Source organism: Clupea harengus, chromosome 12, assembly GCF_900700415.2.
Source record: "Clupea harengus chromosome 12, Ch_v2.0.2, whole genome shotgun sequence".
NCBI classification, from domain to species: domain Eukaryota; kingdom Metazoa; phylum Chordata; class Actinopteri; order Clupeiformes; family Clupeidae; genus Clupea; species Clupea harengus.
Window position 1 is genome coordinate 16,619,888 of NC_045163.1, and position 21,055 is coordinate 16,640,942.

General features: G+C 46.2%; 1 protein-coding gene across 1 annotated transcript in view; it reads right to left on the reverse strand.

The window, feature by feature from the left end:
• Nucleotides 1–21,055, reverse strand: part of LOC105902582 (spermatid perinuclear RNA binding protein) — a 97,644-nt gene that overhangs the window by 16,390 nt on the left and 60,199 nt on the right. Inside the window, exons 4-8 of the mRNA XM_031578250.2 lie at nucleotides 12,750–12,979; nucleotides 11,181–11,346; nucleotides 7,544–7,693; nucleotides 1,128–1,217; nucleotides 250–345 (exon numbers count right to left, since the gene is read on the reverse strand). Coding sequence (XP_031434110.1) covers nucleotides 250–345; nucleotides 1,128–1,217; nucleotides 7,544–7,693; nucleotides 11,181–11,346; nucleotides 12,750–12,979 — 732 coding nt within the window. The remainder of the gene's footprint in view (nucleotides 1–249; nucleotides 346–1,127; nucleotides 1,218–7,543; nucleotides 7,694–11,180; nucleotides 11,347–12,749; nucleotides 12,980–21,055) is intronic.

The window sequence follows — 21,055 nt, forward strand, 5'->3', positions numbered from 1 at the left end:
TCCTGTCTAACCATGACTTTAATAACCAGTACCTCACGCCTTCCTGTCTACCCATGACTCTAACCACCTGTCTATCCTCTATACTGTCTATACTATCATGGTGAAAGCAGCCTGTAGGAGTACAGGGGTTCTGCCGTGCTCACAGAGCCCACAGGCACAGCTAACAGGATGAGCTGACTGAGTGAAGAGTTGAAGAGCGAGGAGTTGAGCTGGAACATGAAAGTGAACGCCAGAGTGTGTGTGACTCACCCATCCCTTGAGCGGTTCCCAGGCGGGTACTCTGTTGCACATGTCCCTCAGAACTCTCAGGATGATCACACACGATTTCAGCCCATTCACTCGAGCCTAGAGGTGAGGACATGCGCGCACACACACACGCACGCAAACGAAACAACACACACACACACACACACACACACACACACACAGACAAAGACACACACACAAAGGTGTGCGCACACACACACACACACACACACACACACACACACACACACACACACACACATATATGAGATAACTTCATAGAAGAACAACAATGGCAGCTGTGAGTATGCGGAGAGTCCCTGCTCTAGCCTTCTAGACTCTACTGTGCAGCGTCCACTCCAGACGATCACACACATATCTGGGAGGGGGGGGTTGAGGGGGGACGGGGGAGGGAGGGAGAGAAAGGAGGAGACAAAACAGTCCAGGAAAACAACAACAATTTGATTTTTGTTTTTGTTTGATTGATTCTGTCTTACTTGAAAGCAAGCAGGTTACAAACAAAACAGCCCGAACAAAAAAGGGAAAAAACAAAAAACTAAACAAAAAGTATAACAATTGCTTTTGTAGCCTTGTGACAAAATCTTTTTTTCATTTTCCTCTGGAAAAAATAAAAACAGATGCAAGGTTCTCCAAAGCCACCTGGTCTTATGCAACCAACATCCACACTCATTTTCATCACAAATCTAGAGACATTTCAGCTTGTGAGGAGTGGTACTGTTGACACAGATGTTAGCTTTATTTTTTTGTTATTTTATGTTTATTAGTTATCTTTGTGGCCCAAAAAGGAATGCAAGCAAGGGGGGCAGGTGGGCTTCGTTTCATAAGGCTACAATAACAATGAAGAAGAACCGAGAGCCAACCTGGAACCATTTGGCATGCCGCAGGGACGCCAACGCCACCAGGCACCGCTCTCTGTCCAGCACCTCCGGCTCCTCGCACGGCTCAACGCGCTCTATCGGCGAGAAGAACGGCACAGGAAATCATAAACCAGAGACACACACACATTGATATACATACGCACACACATACGTACATACGTACGTACAGACACACAATGGCCAAAGGAGGAAAGGGTGTAAAAAGGAAGGTCACTTCCAGTCACAGTGCAGCCAAAAGGGCGGGAGGATCAGGAGGAAGAGATGGCTGATTGGCCAAAGACAACCCAGCGCATGACAATAAGGACACCTTATTGGCTGGCGGGATGTCGAAGGGCTCCGTGTTTCAGAGGTGCAAAGAGGCAGGTGAGGTATCGCTCACACACAAAGACCTTTACTTTGAATCATAAGGCTTCCATTGTCAAGAATGAACCGTGTTCAATCTACAATACAACGACAAGATGATAATGACGTGATATCCACCTATTATTCAAAGTAACATGCTAAGTAGATGTGTATTTGTGTATGTGTAGATTGAGCTGTGGTGTGTTTGCACCTCTTAAACACAGAGTAACCCCTGCCCTGGAGGCTGTGCTGGGACTGAACTGAGCGCCGTCATGCAGTGGACACTAACAGGATAACTCTAAGACATATCACAGAGAGGAGAGAGGAGAGGAGAAGGAAGAAAGTAACGCCACCAGATGCTGGCTCTTTAAACTTCATGACTGCAGACTGCATGAGTAAACACACTATTTCTCTTCATCTTTATTTCTTTATTATATTCTTTATTATCTATATTTATTTTTGGCGGCGCTTCTGCTCCTAGCGCTTTTGAGATATCCACACCCCTTCAACTTTGACCCGTCTGTGCTGATCCCGAGCAGTGCTCTTGGGAAGAAATGGTTGCACTGCCCTGTTGTTCTTTTGTTATTGTTGTTTTTCATCCCTCTTTTTTCCCCCATTGAAATGAATGGTGGAACATTCGCCTATTGTGACGTCACTCGCCCTGCGAGCTGATCACTAGATAGACCGGTGTGGGTGCGAAGCGTGAAGCCATAGCTATTAGAGGAAGAATATAGTCTTCTACTAGGTCCTCTTTGCAAGACTCATACACTCATGTAACATTGACTTAGCTGATTTCAAAGCAAGTCTAAAACTAGTGAGTTCAATGGCTCAAAGACCAGCTAAAACCTTGCAAATACCACGGACAGCCCAGTTGGCTAATAAAAGCTGGCTAACATGCTAAATGGTGTATTTTGGTGATATTTTGGTGTAATTATAGTTGGCAAAATATATCGTACAGTGAAAGCTTTTCTGACATGTCCGTGGGGTGTTCCATCCTAACCCTACATAGTGCGCATCGGGGATGGGTGATGCAAACTACAGGTGTGTTTATCTGTCCTTCACATGAACATATACCATCAACATGTAGCTGATTGCAAAAAAATTAATTAAGACTGTCAACTGATTTTGAATACTGCTGTATTAATCATAAAGCCGACTGTGTGATTACACTAATGTGTAAGTATGATCTGTCCTTTGCCAGGCAAGGGTTAGTCATCTACTGCTGCTGTTGAGCAATCACACTTCGCATTTTGCTGCAGGGATGTATCTCTAGTTACCTGTTCTTTAACACCACCCCTCATGAGCACACTCACAAATACCCAAACGCACACACACACACACACACACACACACACACACACAATAACGCATAAACACACAAACACTCGCACACAAGCGCATACATACACAAACACACACACAGTGATATTAATATTCAAATTCAATATATGCACACTACACTATAACTAATATGTGGATGCATTGTGTTCCAGTGGATTAACGATTCAGAACGTCCGTTGAGGATGCACAGTCATTCTTCATGTGGAGTTATTTACAGACTGTAAGTGTGCGTGCGTTTGTGCGTGCGTGCGTTTGTGCGTGCGTGTGTGTGTGTGTGCGTCTGTGCTGACCTAATGGGAGCATCAGCTTTAGTTTTATTGTTATTATCATCCCAGCTCTCTTCTTTTTGTTCTTCATCAGAGAGGACACAGTTGTGGAAGTTTCAGGTTTAAGTGCATCCGTTGCCGTAGGGATGTATGAGGCAGCGATAGATGAAGCAGAGAGGCATGGAGAGTGGGAGGGAGAGAGAGAGAGAGAGAGAAGACAAGAGAAAGAAAGCCTTTCCAGCAGCACACAAACTCACAGGGAGCGAGAGAGAGAGAGAGAGAGAGAGAGAGACAGATAGGGAGAGTGAAAGATGAAGAACAGAGAGTCAGACACGAATGGCCCCTAAATCTCCTCGGACCATCCTCTGGTAACCATTAATACTCCAAAAGCTGGCTTAGTGCTGCCAGAATGGATGGCTCTCTATCTGCCATACCACGCCTATCCACGGGCCTATCGGATCTCTGCTATCCGCCATCAGCCACTGCAGTTGTCCCAACACAATCATCCCTGATCGGCGTATAGATTGGAGTGGATCCTCACTGTTTATGTATTTATTGATTTATTTATTTACTGTCTGTGTATGTGTGTGTGTGTGTGTGTGTGTGTGTGTCGGTGTGTGTGTGTGTCGGTGTGTGTGTGTTGTCGGTGTGTGTGTGTGTGTGTGTGTGTCGGTGTCGGTGTGTGTGTGTGTGTGTGGAGGGGTAGCAGCTTGTAATGAGCGTTGTTTATGACAGGCCGCAATTGCACTTGGGTGGGTACTGGTCATAAAGCTCTGATGTGACAGATGTGAGGGAGGGTGTGTGTGTGAGTGTGAGTGTGTGTGTGTGTGTGTGCGCTGAGACTTGAGAAGCTGATTGCATTGCTTGTGGGTTCCTTGACAGATGTATCAAAAGGTGTGTAAAAGAGGGGGGGAGTGGGAGAGATTCACCCATCCCTTACTGTGACAGAGCCCTTGACCTGTCCTGAGATATACGAGGTGTGTGTGTGTACATGTGTCCATATTTTTGTGTGTGTGTGTGTTGTACGGCTGCTCCCACACAGTGCAATCCCTCATCACTCAGTCAAACCTGCCTGTCTGGCCACGAGTCCCTGCACACACACACACACACACACACACACACACACACACACACACACACACACACAGCTCCTGGGTTTGTAGATCGATTTCTCAGCCTAGGTACATCTTTTCCTTTTACTCCCACATCCTCATGCCCCAAACTTGGAGAAAGAGACAGAGAAAGAGAGAGAGAGAGAGAGAGAGAGAGAGAGAGAGAGAGAGAGAAAAAGACACAGAGAAAAAGAGCGAGTGTGCAAAAGAGATTCAAAAAAAAAAGTGTAAGACAATGAGCTGTAAGGACCGTTGTGTGTGTGTGTGTGTGTGTGTGTGTGTGATATGTGAAGATCGAGAGAGAGGGAGAGCGAGAAAGAGAGAGAGCGAGGAAGGACAGAGAAAGAGTTGGACAGGAAAGGAGATAGTCAAGGAGACTGATAAGAAGCGTAGAAAGGCTCGAGGTAGACATCTGTGCTCACACACACACGCAGAGACCAACTGTGTTTAGGGTTAGGATGTTACTGCCGTCACTGGGTGATAGGAAATCAGCTACATCAGCTCAGATCAGATCAGATCAGACAGACAGACAAGGGACAACAGCAGAGAGAGAGGGATAGAGAGAGAAGAGGAGAGGGATAGAGATAGAAGAGGAGAGAGATAGAGAAAGAAGGAGAGCTTGGAGTTTTGCAGATAGGCATGGTCTAGTAATCTTTGATGAGGAAACAGATCATTTTTTAAAGGACACAGACACACAGACACACAGACACACACATAGTTTGATTCACTATTTACACTAGCTACATAACATACTTCTGACACTATTTTTCATGTACCGGTATATATTTCAGTATATACATATTCTTTAATGATTATATGCATTATATAATATATGAGTAATTGAGGTGGATCTACACAGAAGATCGCCGGCTTGGCCCATCAGTCGCACACAATATTATGACTGTGGATTCATGGATGGATGGAGAGAGCATGGGAGAGAGAGAGAGAGAGGAGAAAAAAGACTTTAGGGGAGGGAAAACACCTTCTCATCTCTCTTAGGCCCAATGCAGACGGACTCTAGTTTGTCTGAACCCGGTGAACCCCGTCTCCGGATAGCCCTATCGTGCAGACGAACGCACTGTATCCGCACACTGTATCCGCACTCCCTCGAATTGGGGGTCCAAAGTGAGTAACCTCGAAATCCGATTGCTGTTGGTGTTCGTCTGCACGCTATCCGCATACCTAATCGGATTGCCCCACGTGATCGCATCATTAGACCAGCCAGAACAACGGACACAACCGGCATTATTTAATAACTGAATAGTTTGCCATGGCGCAGTGAGTTTGGCAGCCAGTTATAATAGCTCTCCAGTTTAAAAAAAAAATATTCTTCCTATTACCTTGCTCCTTTTCCACGTGAATTTCCCTAACGGGATTAATACAAATGTATCTATCTATCTGTTGTTAGGAAAGGGATGACATTAACAAGCCACACTTTAATCTATCACTGTTTAATCTATTTGCGTCAGACCATTTTTCAAAAAACAGTTTTTAAAAGTGTCAGCAATAGCCTATATGAGCAAATCTGACGTGAAAAGATTTTTTATTATAGACGGAAGTTTCAAAACAGATGAATGTTACGTTAGCTTTAGTCCTGTCAGACAACGATAGCGATAGCTACTAGCTAGCGTTAACGTTACTTCAGAGGTAGCCTACAGTACGTGAAGGACAAAGCCCTCAACAATAGCCTACATTTGTTGTTAGTAATAAAACCATGAAATTGGAAGCAATTGTAAACCATGAAACATTCAGGAGATGTTGCACATTGCTTTGTTGCACTGTTCTAAACTCTTTATTATCAATAACAAATATAATTATTTTTCGCTTAACCTACAGTCTGCTCTTACCACTGATTTTATAAACCACCATAATGTGTTACTGTGCAGATTAAATGTAGGCTATGCGGCTAAGCTAAACGTTGCTAGTTGGAGCTCAACTACTGTCATATGTTACTTTGATAGCATGCTCCTGTCTTCTTCTCCGTGTTCTTCAGTTGTCTGTAGCACCAAAGCGCCACCAACAGGTGTGGGGGATGTACTACAGCTGAGTCAATCGGATTCACTGGGTTCATGTGCACGCGATTTAAAAAGTGGGTAGGTGTGAAAAATGAACCCGGGTTCAGGCAAACTAGAGTCCGTCTGCATGGGGCCTCAAGTGCTTTCCAAGGAGAAGGTGCTCCTTCTCTCTTCTCCTTATCTTTCTGTACGGATCCCTGCGCACACCTTTAGGGTGTGTGTGTGTGTGTGTGTGTGTGTGTGTGTGTGTGTGTGGGGCTACTGTAGGGAGGCTAATGGAGCATTGGTCTCAGTCACAAGGAAAAAAGTGTGCGTGTGTAACCAAATTTAAAGAGAAAAAGTAGAAGTATAAAGGTGTATTCGTGCACATTTACAGCTCACATGGGATTCCAAATCCTACTTAAATAAATCCTTCTAAATTGGTAGCCTAATTAAATTACTGCATAACGTTACCCTATATGGAATATTTAGGCCTACTTACCCATGCTGACATGTATTAACCTTGGCCTGTAGCCTACATATGTTACATGTTGATGCGTGTTAGATGCATGCTATATTTATCTGAGATGGTTCCTCTTCCTGCTTTTATTGGAGTGTGGTTATGCACAAAAATATGAATGTATGCCAATGTCCTTCTCTGCTTTTTATTCATGCCTGACCCCTGAGTCAAACAACAAGAGTTGAAGGAGAGGTAGAGGCAGAGCTGTGTTGTCACTGTGGGTGAATGTGTGTGTGTGTGTGTGTGTGTGTGTGCGTGTTTTGAGAGGACTAGAGGGAAGAAACATAGCTCTCAGAATTTCTGTCGCAATGGAGATGCGCTCACAATATAACACTTCTCTCTATGAAGCTACCACACACACACACACACACACACACACACACACACACACACACACACACACACACACACACACACACACACACACACACACACACACACACACACACACACAGAGAGAACTAAACACATTGAACTTCAACCCTTCCAGGTGTCTTCTTTTCCTGTCAGGCCAGCCAAAACTAAAAAACATCCATCCATCCACTCAAACTGTTTGTATAGAGTATTTCTAAACACACACACACACGCACGCACACAAGTGGTTCACTGTTTGTATTAAGTACCCCCACTGAATCACGTGTAAACGCATGCCTGTCTGCACACACACGCAGAGAGACGTAGCGGTACCTTTGCCTGCGCCTGCGCCTGCGTCTGCGTCTGCGTCTGCGCCTGCGTCTGCGCCTGCGTCTGCGTCTGCGCCTGCATCTGCGCCTGCATCTGCGCCTGCATCTGCGCCTGCGTCTCCGTCTGCGTCTTCGTCTGCGTCTGCATCTGTGTCTGCAGGGCTCTCCTCTCTCATCCGTGGTGAGGTAAGTGTGACCTTCAATCTGAGTTTTGGCTCGCCGGTGCTGTGGACCAAAATGGCCGCCTCAGGAACGCAGCACTCCACCTCGTACTTCTCCTCCGTAAGCTTCTGCAAAGGCGACAGAGGGTCAAAGTTCAAGGTCAAAGTTCAAATGAGCAAGTGACCCCCCCCCCCCCCCCCCCGGCAAATACAACCTTAGGCCCACCTGCCCTCTTAACTATGGCAGCTATTGACCATCAACAATTCCTTAGAGTCCCTGACAACACACAAATGCATTTCCAAAGCAGATTAAAAATGGGGGGGAGGTGGCGGCCGATTGAAACTAATCGTGTTTGAGCACAAGTGGTGACTATAATCCATTCCATTAATTCCCAACCACGCAATTACAAAGTGCGGCTGCGCCCAGCAAGCAAAAACCAGGAGAATCAATTATGGCGGCCCGATACAGGCCTACACACACACAGTTCTGCTACAGGGTCCCTGCCAGGAAGTAGTGTCCCACTTGTACACACACAGAGACACACACAAACCCAGGACAGTGATGACAGACAGACACATTTACATTCGGTCTCATGGCCATTTAGAGTGGTAACAAAGAGGCAATGAGTTAGTGGAGCTTTGAGTCACACACACACACACACACACAGTATTGTTAAACAGCAGCACTTTGGAGGCTGTGACAATGCTTCTGCTATCAGTGGAAGAAATAGGATGTTGATTGTGCCACCTGAGCCATCACTTCCTGCTGCCGATCTCTATCGAGGACATTTTCTCTGTCATGCAAGTGAAAAGTCTGTCTGTGTCTGTGTGTGTGTGTGTGTGTGTGTGTATGTCTGTCTGTGTCTACCTATAAAAAGAAGCTGTGGTAATCTCCGCTGCCTTTTTCAGAGGAGGCAGGTTGAGAGAGTGCGTGAGAACACAGCTAGCGGAGGCTATCAGAACCATGTGGATATCCGGTGAGGACATATAGATGGGTCTATGGATGCCTACATGCCTACTGTGACTTAACTTCACTACCATTTATAGAGACATGTGAGAGCAAGTGAGAAAGCCATAGAGAGAAAACTATGTGCATATTCAATGGAATTCTGATCTACACCTATGCAAGGCACCACCAAGACTAGCTCCCTTTTTAGAACGAGAGGATCGTGGGAGTTTCCATGTGAGAGTGTTCTTGTGTGTGTGTGAGAGAGAGAGAGAGAGAGAGAGAGAGAGAGAGAGAGAGAGAGAGAGAGAGAGAGAGAGAGAGAAAAAGAGAAAGAGAAAGAGAAAGAGAGGAGTGTGTGTGTGTGTGTGTGTGTGTGTGTGTGTGTGTGTGTGTGTGTGTGTGTGTGTGGTTGGGAACAGGGACTGTGGTCCTGTCAGACTAATTGGGAATCCTGCTGTCTGGTGGGCCTATATTAATTACAGCTGGGATTATAAATAGAGCAGCCTCCTTCTGCTGCGTGTTGCAGGCCCTTTTTCTGGCAAAAGACTCACTCTCTCTCGCTCTCTCACACATGCACGCACACACACACACTCCCTACAAATGCTCTAAAATCCATCCTCCCTTGACTTTCACACACATTAAGGTCACACACACACACACACACGCACGCACACAAGCACACATATCACTCTCAGTAGACAACCAAGTACCTCTACTTCTAGAGAAAAAGAGCTGAATGCTCGAGCCTCTTGAATTACGATATATTCTGTCCAAGAAAGCAATTACTCTGATATGCTGAGCTGAGTGGCTGGCACGGCCCACTGCCACATATGATAAGAGACGGCCGAATGGCGTGTTTTCATCTCCGCGCGCTTCTCACACACCCGGGGCTAGGGGTGTGTAAGGGAAGGCGTCTGGTTGTAATGTGATACCTTCAGCAAGGTCCAAACACCCCCTCATAAAACAACGGAAAATTCTAAACGTTTTATACAATACAGGGCGGGAAAAAAAATGAAAACCATTTTTTTATGGTTAGTGACTTCATCTGAAACTGGTTGTGAATGTTTTATGAAAACTTCAGATAGATAAATGCACGGGTATTGTCTTGTTTTTCTTGCCCATTCATTCTGGTTTTTCTCTCTGGGTTGAACCTCACACCAAACACTACAGACATGTGAACACACATGCAAAAGTGCAATTGCAATAGAGGTCATGATTTCACTGTCTGACACACTAGCTTGTGAGATTTGTGGGTTGGGGACAGTTGAGGACGTCTCGGAGATGTTAAAGGAGCACAGGGGTAGTATGTGTAATCCACGCCTCAGACATGACAGGCATTTTACAGGTTAGCGCACTGTGTAGAGAAACGTGTAAACTGTGGTGACATGAGAATCTCATCTAGACGCACAGAGTTGGCTATGAGAGTGTCTAGGGCAGGGGTGCCCAATGCGTCGATCGCGATCGACCAGTCGATTATTAAGTTGTATTAAGTTTTTTTTTTTTTATATATATAAATCGCCAGATCACAACGGAAGTCATTTAAGGTTACCTTTCTTATAGAACAGATATAGCTTTTTCGTGTATTAAACAAAATAAAAAGCCTTATGTTATTTAGCTGTGAATAATGAAGGAAGCAATAAATCCGATTATTATCCAAACCCTTGAGAGCTGTTGCCATGGAGATTTAACGTTACTTTCTGTTTGAAGATAAGGTAGCAGCGAGTGTTGAAGAATGGATGACTTGAAATTGCATGACTTTAAATTAATATATGAAATTGAACAACATCAACAACTTTACGGATAAAATAAATAAACAAGGATATCAAAACAGATTGATAGGCATAGAATGAGAACGGCAGAAACGCAGGCAGGACGTCAGATGACGAGACAGATCACAGTGACACAGGCTTTTTTTTTTTTTTTTCTCATATGTGAAGGCTGAGACATTCATAACATTTTATTCAGTCTTACTGATGGTCCTTCTGTAATGCCAAGTGCACTGTGTTGTGGATACGTTTTGTAGTCCTGGTAATATTTTGTTTAGCATATTGGCAAGGTTATTTATTTTTGTTCTTGATGAATGAATGTTTGTTTATTAATCAGTTATTTTTCAACAAATAACTCAATTATGATTACAAAGAGGAAAATTCGCAACAAACACCTAAAAACACAGCAACTTTCATCTGAACTTTTTGGAAAAGCTCCCTCGAAATCAAGAATTTTAGGCCGCAACCATCTCAAATAATGTCACTAATATCACCATGATTCCTTTAAGTGTCTGTGTCTGTGTCTGTGTCTGTGTCTCACACACCACCCCCCCCCCCCCTTTTAGCTATGCATAGTCTCTATTTATGAACATGTTTTGTGGTAGATCATTTTTAGTTGGTCATTTTAAAAGTAGATCACAAGCCAAAAAAGTGTGGGCACCCCTGGTCTAGGGGGTATGGAGTGGCTGGTGAGGGTGTCAGGGGGACAGCTTTGCACAGGGAGTGGAACCTGCTTCCACAGCAGTGTTGAGTGTCACTGTATGGGTGGTGAGGCTACTGTAGGTCTTTGGTCTAAATGCCTAGGCATAGACTTACCTGGGGGTGGGGTGTGTGTGTGTGTGTGTGTGTGTGTGTGTGTGTGTGTGTGTGTGGGGTCAGTGTCAGTGGACAGGTGTCTCACCTGGATCTGCTGCGGCAGGTTGTCAGAGACGGTGCGCAGCAGCGTCTCGGTGGGCTTCTTCCGGCACATGAGCACCAGCTCCAGGTCCATGTCGTCCTTGATGAGCAGGCCCTTGGCCACCAGGCCGATCCGGATCACCCCACACAGAACCCCGCCACCAGGCTCCCTGATAAATCATGGCAGGTGGGGGCACAGAGTAAATTGTACAGCGTTTATTTTTCAGTAGCCACAATATATTCATGTGAATGATTAACGTCACACTGTACTCCTGTAGACGCCAACCCTAACAAACCTTCCAGTATGTTATTAGGATTTATTATACAGCTCCTCAGAGTGTTGCAGAAAGTTCTATTGATTGGGCCTTCCCAATGTTCGGAGGTCCGATATTTCTTTATAATGGTCGCTGCAAAAAATGAATGACCGCTGCTTCTGATTTACATATTTCATATCATTCTGCAAGTAGTCTGCACATCTCGTTACAAAAATTCTGTAACTCATCGTCAGCAAGTTATACTTTGTTACACAACACCCGAAACTTGAAAGTTCTATTTGCGTGAAGAACTGTTTATTTTCTCAGTGGAAGCCAAGAAACGGCAACAAAATCATTAAAACAAAAAGAGATATTTTGGTGGGATGTCTTTTATCATGTTGGCAAGTAACCTTATAATAAGCAGGATAATGTATAGCGTCGGGGTCCTGTTCATACTGTCGGGAATAATTTTCCGATACTGACCAGCAGACTATACATCATCCCTTACATCATATGGCCAATTAATATATAACAAGTTTTACATATATTCGGTTTGGTACAAAATGTATACTGTACTAATCGATTAATAAGGTGTTTAAAAGTACATCTTACCACAAGGTTACTTAAAATCAAGTGTAGCCAAATGAAGTAGTAGCAGTAGTAAAAACTCATCCAAGTTGAACCACAACATTGCACTCTGCTGTCCACTCAATAAGAGTTTGTGCTGCCTGCTGGGGTAGTATGAATGAAGAACTACTCCATAAGAGTTTATGCTGCTTGCTGGGGTCGTATGAATGAGTTGCGTACTGTTTTTGGATGTGGTGTGTGGCACAGCGACGCATGGCTGTTAAATGCTAGATACTGGTGTATAATGTAGAAGAGATCTGTGTGACGACATTTCGTGCTTTGAGCTGTATGCATGCTGCTCTCGAGTGTGCGTGTAGCTGAGTGTATTGTTAGCGCTTGCTTTCAGGCCCTTGCTATAGCTTTTCACATCCTCAGATTGCCTGCAATTTATCTTACACCTGTATCCTGTCAAGAACTAGAGATTACACTTGGCAGCAGTACACCAAGAAAAGTCTTTTTCAATGGCCTCATGTCTACATTCTATACTGCCTCCATTTACATTTATTCATTTGCCAGACACTTTTATCAGAAACGAGATAACGGTACAACAGACATTTTAGCAGAATGTGTGTTTCCTAGGCATTAAACCCATACCATTCATTATTAACTACTCCTCTACCAGTTAGGGGATACCTGCATCTGTCTAAAGAACAAACAAACAAACAATAATCGAAAATGAGGGCGGAACTGACTTGGTGTTGCCTTCGGCTGATTCATCTGTGCTGACGTCTGTGTCGTCATCCTGACCGTTGGTGGCCTGTGATTGGGTGGTTTGGTCCATCAAATCAGAGACGTGTTTGAGGGCGCACTCCACGGTGGAGACGAGGGTTTGCACGGCCTCCAGCTCCTCTGAGGAGGGGTAGATGGTGGAGTGTTTGGCCATGACGTGGCGGTCATCGTTCCCGAAAGACCGGATGGACCTCTGTTACACACACACACACACACACAGAGAATAGGGAATGACAGTTCAGTCCAACAGCAACCAACGGAGCATTAAACATTAACTGGGTAAGCCCTGATCCCCAACATCACACAAAAGCCAATCTGTTCCTCATACAGACACTGAAACAAATACACGCACGCACGCACGCACCTACACACGCACGTACGCACGCACTGCTGACTTGCGCAGCATCTCTGGGCCAAAGGGGTCGTGTTGGGGAGAGGGGTGGTGCGGGAGCATTACGGTTTAATCAATCACGCTCACCTCCACCCCGACGTGATGGCAAAACAAATGCCTACCCCGGCTTTGAAGATTCCCTCTGGTCTGCGCGCACTCACTCACACACACACACGCACGCACACACACACACACACACCACCTGCTACAGCAAATTAAAGGCTACAGCTTCCTGCCCCACTAGGAGAATTTTAATTCCATTATCAACCCCTCCCATTCTGCCGCCTAACACAATAATGTGTGTGAGCACCCACACACTCAGACACACACACACACACACACACTCAGACACACACTCACAGACACTTCCCCTCCAAAACCCGTAATTTTCCTCTGACATGAATCTGACCTATTACTGCAGAGATCAAAAGCCTGCATACAGCATTAACCTATCCATCTCCTCCTCTGTTGCTGCTGCTGTGTGTGTGTTAGTGAGTGTGTGTGTGTGTGTGTGTGTGTGTGTGTGTGTGTGTGTGTGTGTGTGTGTGTGTGTGTCTCTCTCTCTGGCATATCCTTGATATTAGAAAAGGAGGGAGTGAGGTGGAAGGAGGGAGGGCGGGAGAGACAGACAGACAATAAACAGGGGCCATGATATATATATTTATGGGGGGGGATCCATTTCCACTAGGTGACAGGCTCTCCCCCCGCCACAGTCCTCCATCCTTCCTCAATCAAGCCTCCAGCTGGCGCGCCAATTCCACCCCCCCCCCCCCCCCCCCCCCCCCCCCCCCCCCACTTCACTGAGTGGAATATACCTGTCGCACACACCCCCTACAGCACGGAGAACCCCCCTCAATCATGTCTCCCTGACAACCTCCTCACCCCTAGCAAACACACTCTGCCACCCCCCGCCCCTCTCATTGTCCCTCTCTCCTACCCGCTCTTCCAGTTGCTTCTTCCCCGTTCCATCGTTCCATCCTTTCAAAGTCCTTTTTTGGTTTGTTCCACAAATCCAGCTTCCTTCTATCCAAACTCCACCTGTTCTATTCCTATAGGAATCTCGTCTGTCTTTGAGGGACCCTAGTTTTGCTGTAATACCATCAGCCCCATTTTCACAACCTGTCAAGAGCACGGTGAGCACGGGAGAGAAGGGTTAGGAGGGGGGAGCAAACACAGTTTTCAAGGTTTTCCGGGGACAAACACTCAGGGAAAGCGGATACAACCAGCAATTCCAAACCATTTCCATTCCACTCCGCACAGGTTCCACTGCCTATCTCCCACTGATAACCCCACACTTTCACATCGCACCTCAGCCGGCATCAGTGTCTCGATCGCACTGCTGCATCAGCATCCAGACCAGATCATCTTAATGCAACACTATATCCCTTCCATTATCCCAACCCCTCTCCCATCATATAGCCGGTAAAACTATCCCGGCCCTCTCCATCCCTATTCCCATACCGCAGTCCCAGGAGGTGGAGCCGTGACCTTCAAGGGGCCGCTTTCATCAATCTCCCGGGCTGGCCACTGCGGCGTTAAGTATCCGCGCCATCCAGTAGGAAGGACTCAAATGTATTCATTTCCACCTTAATCCCAGCCAGCCCGTGACATTTCACTCTGCTTGGGTGGCATGGGGGCAGGAAACAAGCTCAGCGACAGCATCTTGTTTTTTTAGGGTTTTTTTCTTTCAACAATAGCAATTTTGTCAGCTCACCTGCCCTGGGTGAGTGGCCGGTGTGTGTGTGTGTGTGTGTATGTGTGTGTGTAGAGGGGGAGGAGTAGCTGACGAGGCAGCACTGGCATTATTTCTATGGATTTATGGATTACAGAGAGGGCAACAGATATACAGGTTTTGTTATTTTCCCACTGACTGTTATTATTACAGCTTTCCAATCCTCCAATGTATGACAAAAACAAATCATTGTTTTTCTTTCTTTCATTAAATTACATACCTGTTGCAGCTAGAGTGAATGAATGTGCGTGCACACATACACACACACAAAGTAATCTGTGATTGGTACTATATTACATCATGTAATCCACTACCTACCTGCCGCCCCCCCCCCCCCCCCTCATAACGACTGCACTGCTTTGGGATGACTGCAGAATGGTGGGGAGGTGGTGGAGGAGGAGGAGGGGGGCAGTAACTGGCTTCCCAGCCCATATTTAACAGGCAGAGCGTAAAGTTTATGGGCCGTTCCTAATGGGAGCCAGCGCAGCGCCGTAAAACACACGGAGAGATGCGTAAAAGAGTGTCAAACAGCAGAGGAGTGGGCTTAAGGAGCCGCACGCTGAATACTAACCATGGATTTGAATAATATCACTGAGAGGGGGATGGAAGGATAGAGCGGTGTTAGAGAGGAAGAGAGAGAGGTGTGTGTGTGTGCAAGAGAAGGGCTACTCCACTCAATCTCTCTATTAGAAAGAAAGGGCAACAGAGATGGAGAGAGTGCAAGCGGGAAAGAGAGAAAGAAGAAGAAGAGAGTGGGCCAGTCGAAGATAGAGACACAGCGGGGAAGGAGATTATGGAGAGAAACCAAGAAAGACAGATGCATAGAGAGAGAGCCCAGGACAGCGAGAGAGAGAGAGAGAGAGAGAGAGAGAGAGAGAGAGAGAGAGAGAGAGTGAGGGAATAATAGAGAGATAGGGAATATGACACACACAGAGAGAGAGAGAGAGAGAGAGAGAGAAAAAGAAAGAAAGAAAGAAAGAAAGAAAGAAAGAAAGAGAGAGAGAGAGAGAGAGAGAGAGAGAGAGAGAGAGCAGGGCTATTCCACTCCATCTCTCTGTGTGTGTGTGTGTGTGTGTGATTGCCTGGAGGACGGAGCAGAGCAGAGCAGAGCAGAGCAGTGCAGAGTTAGTGAGTGAGTGAGAGCCCAGTGCAGCAGAGAGCAGAGACACACAGGCCACACAATACCGCTGCAGGGGCCTAATGAGGAAATGGCTTGGCCAGCGTGCATCTGTGGGTGAGGGTACATCCAAACAAACACACTATTTAAGTAACACTCTTACCTATATTCATTCATACTTCATCCTACTGTTATATATCTAATTTATATACACATGCGCGCACACACACATAATAATCCACAGCTCACAGGTGTGAGAACAAAATGAGTACCACACACCCCAGACAGAGAAATAATTTTAATCTATCAGCAGACAGAGACAGACAGACAGACAGACAGACAAAGGGAAAATGAATTTGAATGAATCATTGCTGGAGCATCAAAGCCATCAGATGACATCCCGGCCAGCTGCTGATGCTGGAACAGCCCAGCAGCCCGGCTAGAACCACTCCACAATGAGTTTAACATATCGGATTAATTAGATAATTTAGCTTACTATATTAGATTAATATCCAACACCTGATCTGACTATTGCACTGCTGTACAAAAAAGATTTAAAACAGGACAAACAGGACAATCCCCCTCTGGTGCTCTTATATACTATTTAGTATGGGCGGGGGGCTAATGTGTTAGCAGGCTAATATCCTACGGGCACAACCCCATTAGATAATGCTGCAACCTTATAGTCTATTTAGTGTAAAAAACATGACCAGATAGCTGAAACGCAATACCTGCATACTGGTCAACACATACAGGAAGAGGGAGAGAGGGAGGGGTGGGAGTGAGAGAGTACAGAAAGGAGAGAGAGAGGGAAGAGGCAGGATATGGATAAACCACGTCGGCTAAAAATACAGGTCTGAAGTCAGCCAGCCTGCAAGCCAGCAAACGCACCCCATGCAGCCACAGTGGGGCATGAGTTATGGGTGGCTGTTAATGCTCTTTAAAGAGACTGCTGAGACGAGGAGGTGAGAAGGAGGCTTTATCACGCCGCAACCGTACCCCGGGGAGCTGCCCATCGTCCCAGGACGAGCTCCCATCAGGCCGAGGGGGAGAGTGGCTCACTGGGGCCCTGCAGATGAGCTATGGGCGGCCGCCTGGAGAGGACGAGGCCTCGCAGGGGTAACTCTTCACCTGCACCTCAAAGTTACGGAGGGCCGGAAGAGGCTGGAGAGTTATCTATCACTGTGTTTATCATGCAAAAGACTCTCCAACCTTATGCCTAGGGCTGGAATACTCATAACCATGTTGGGAAATACATAAAGGGATGTAGAGCAGGATAATGAATGGATAGATATGATCGTTTGCCGTAATAATTCAAGTAATTAAAAAGGTTTAATGGACACACTGGGCTTTACTTTCATTCTGGTTTACTTGGATGTAGAGGATACAAATATTTACCTACATTCCTGTGACTAATATGTTTTGTATGCTGTGGTGAATTGTGGTTAATTTCCCTGTAGTGAAAGGAAACTAACCCGATTTATGAAAAAGTGCATTGGAGGGACCAGTGGAGTGTGTTTATTTAGTGTTCAATCAGTGAGTTTTCTGAGTGCTCTTTTAATCGTGCACTGTATATAACACACACACACACACACACACACACACACACATACACACACACACACACACACACACGGTAGGGGTTATTTTTAATGGTGTTCTGCATACACACATTTAAACTGCTCCACGTGTAAACACATTACATATCACATACACATGCACACAGATAAACACATACACAGACACACACAGACGCTCGGAAGGGGGAGTTGGCTGAGAAAAACAACCCAAAAAATTGATTATGTGCCCCAATTAGTCCTCCCCCAGACCAGAGTGTTCTGTTCTGCTCTGCTCCGCTCGGTTCCACATGGCGGGGCGCCAGGTGAGAACACCGTTTCCTGTGCACAGGGGATCGGTTCCAGCACACCTACTGCATACGCAACAGGAATGTCCTGAGCTATTTGGGGAATGGAACCAGTTCTGTGCGGCTCAGTGTTTTATAAAGGTGTGTGTGTGTGTGTGTGTGGACATAGTGTTTACCCATGTCAGAATGTTGGTTAAGCCAAATAGGTGTGAATGCAGACCAGCTGAGCCCTCAATCAGCAATTTGTTCTCACAACAGGCAAGAGGGTTGTGTTGGACGTTATACTGGAGGTTTGGCTTTGTCAAACAATAGCAGCATTTTTGTGGCCTGAAAACACATAGTTTTGAAAAGGGATTCCATAGTGGGGACTTATGAAAACACAGCCCTTACGTCGCCGTGTGGACAGGCGATGACGACACAGCCCCAACTTTATCCAATCACCTTTCATTCTCAGTGAAGCTTCAGGCTGAGCTCCGCACTCCAAAGCCTCCTCCACGTCCTCAGTGGCAATGAATAGAAAATACATTTTTGATTGTAAGACACATCATGGTTGTCAGCCAATTTTTTCTAGTTCGACAAGGAAGAGGAAGATCTATCGGAAACATCAGCGTCCAAGGCCTTTTCTGGGTTTGTGTGATACAAAGTGACGCTAATTGCTAGCCACTTTAAGCATTATAACGTCATGCTTTGTTGATGTTGAAAAAAAAAAAAGGATTTATAGTATAGCTCTCTAAACGTTGCGTAAATCTTTTTGAAAACGGACAGGAAAAACATTGTTTTCAAAATCGCCGAGTGAGTGTTCGGTAGTCCTGCGCACACAAGAATGAGAGTGTGATTGTGAGAGAGTGTGAGTGAGTGAGTGAGTGAGTCTGACTTTCTGTGAGTCTGACTTTCTGTGAGTGTGAGTGTGAGTGTGAGTGTGTGTGCATGAGCGTGTGTCTGTGCTGACACTAGAAGAATGAGCAGCCCTTGGCAGATTGCATTACACATTCAGCTGCTGATTTACACACAGCTCAGCCTGGCAGCACCAAAGCAGTAGATGGGTCTGCTTTATGGCACACACACACACACACACGCACACACACAGGATCACACTAAACACTCAAAACACACAATTACACTGTCTGCAGTGTGTCCTGCAGTCTACACACTGAAAAGCCCAAATTTAGCCCAGTGAATGCAGGAGCACAATGGGGACTGCTCCAGTCCTGAACAGCAGCCATGTTTGGGCCCACTTAGGCCCGTGAATGACGCCGCAGCCAGCCTGCAATGGAGCCGCAGATAACATTCATTCTGCCCAGAGCTCCCATGCTCCCTCTGAATGTTTACAACCTGGAGCTAAGCCTAAAAGCCAGCCAGATTACATGGGGGGGGGGGGGGTATAAAGAAAAACCCTGAGAGAATGATTGAGAGAAAGAGTGAGCGAGACTGACACGGAGTGAAAAAAGTCAAAGTTTAAAGGAGAAAAAGAGGGCGAGAGAAAAAGAGAGACAAAGGGAAAGAGAGGCACAAAGAGAAGCTGTGCAGAAAAACACACACAAGAAAAAATACAAGGTCGTCTTTTTCTCGCTCATAAATCAATAGAGATATAGACGCAACTGTCCCCGAAGGCCGACCATGAGGCTTTTGTGTGTGTTGTTTCTCACCGCGCGCGTGCGTGCGTGCGTGCGTGCGTGCGTGCGTGCGTGCGTGCGTGCGTGCGTGCGTGCGTGCGTGCGTGCGTGCGTGCGTGCGTGCGTGTGCGTGTGCGTGTGTGTATGCGTGCGTGCATGTGTATATGTGTGTGTGGAACCAGAATGGCAGAGGATCCCAAGGTCAACCTGGCAGTGTGTGTGTTTGTGTGTGTGTGTGTGTGTGTGCAAGCACAATATGCGTAGGAAAGACAAAGACATACAGAAAGACTGACCGACCAACCGATATCAACTGACAAAGTGTGTGCATGTGTGTGTGTACTTTCTCTGTGCAAGTGTATGTGGTGGTGTGTATTTTCTCTGTGCAGGTGTGTGTGCGTGAGAGAGAGAGAGAGAGAGAGAGAGAGAGAGAGAGAGAGAGAGAGAGAGAGAGAGAGAGTGTGTGTGTGTGTGAGTTTGTGTGTGTGTGTGTGTGTGTGTGAGTTTGTGTGTGTGTGTGTGTGTGTGTGTGTGTGTGTGTGTGTGTGTGTGTGTGTGTGTGTGTGTGCTCATTAAACTGAGTTATTTATGAAGCCAGCACTCCTCTGCTGGGCTTTAATAATTCATGTGCTGCTCTCCCCGGAGGCTCTGCTCCCAGAGACGGAGGTGAGGGCAATTCGTCAAACCCTCATATCTCTCTCCTCCTCTCTCTCTCTATGTCTCTCTCTCTCTTTCTCCTCCTCTCCCTCTCCTCCTCTCTCTCTCTTTCTCTTCCTCCCCTTCCTCTTTCTCTCTCTGCTCTCCTCCTCTCTCTCTTTCTCTTCCTCCCCTTCCTCTCTCTCTCTCTTTCTCCTCCTCTCCCTCTCCTCCTCTCTCTCTCTCTTTCTCTTCCTCCCCTTCCTCTTTCTCTCTCTGCTCTCCTCCTCTCTCTCTCTTTCTCTTCCTCCCCTTCCGCTCTCTCTCTCTGTTCTCCTCCTCTCTCTCACCTCTATTTCTCAACATTTGTTTTTCTCCTTCCTCTTCTGTTCTCAGTCTCTCTCTCCTTTTATTTCGCTCTCTCCCACCTCTTCTCCCAAACAGATACACACACAAACACTCTCTCACCAACACCCTCAAAGCCCACAGACACCCTCACACACAGAGACATAAACACTATGTCTCTATCCCCCACACCCACAGTCAAGCTCTTTGTGTGGGGCCTGAGAATGTGTGTAGATTAGATATGGTATGACAACAGCGCTACATCACAGGGGTAATCTATACCTGCCCCCCCCCCCCCCACACACACACACACACACACACTCTCTACCCGCTACACTTTGTACTTCCCATCTGTCTGCAGTGACATGGCTACACCCCCTAGTCCTATCCACACGATCAATGGCAACATTTACCTGACAGGCAGACAAACATGACTGCAGGGCACACACCCACATGCACCCACATAGACCTTACATCCAGTACACACACACACAGACCTTACATCCAGTACACACACACACACACACACACACACAAACCCACCCACACAGACCTTACATCCAGTACAGAAGCG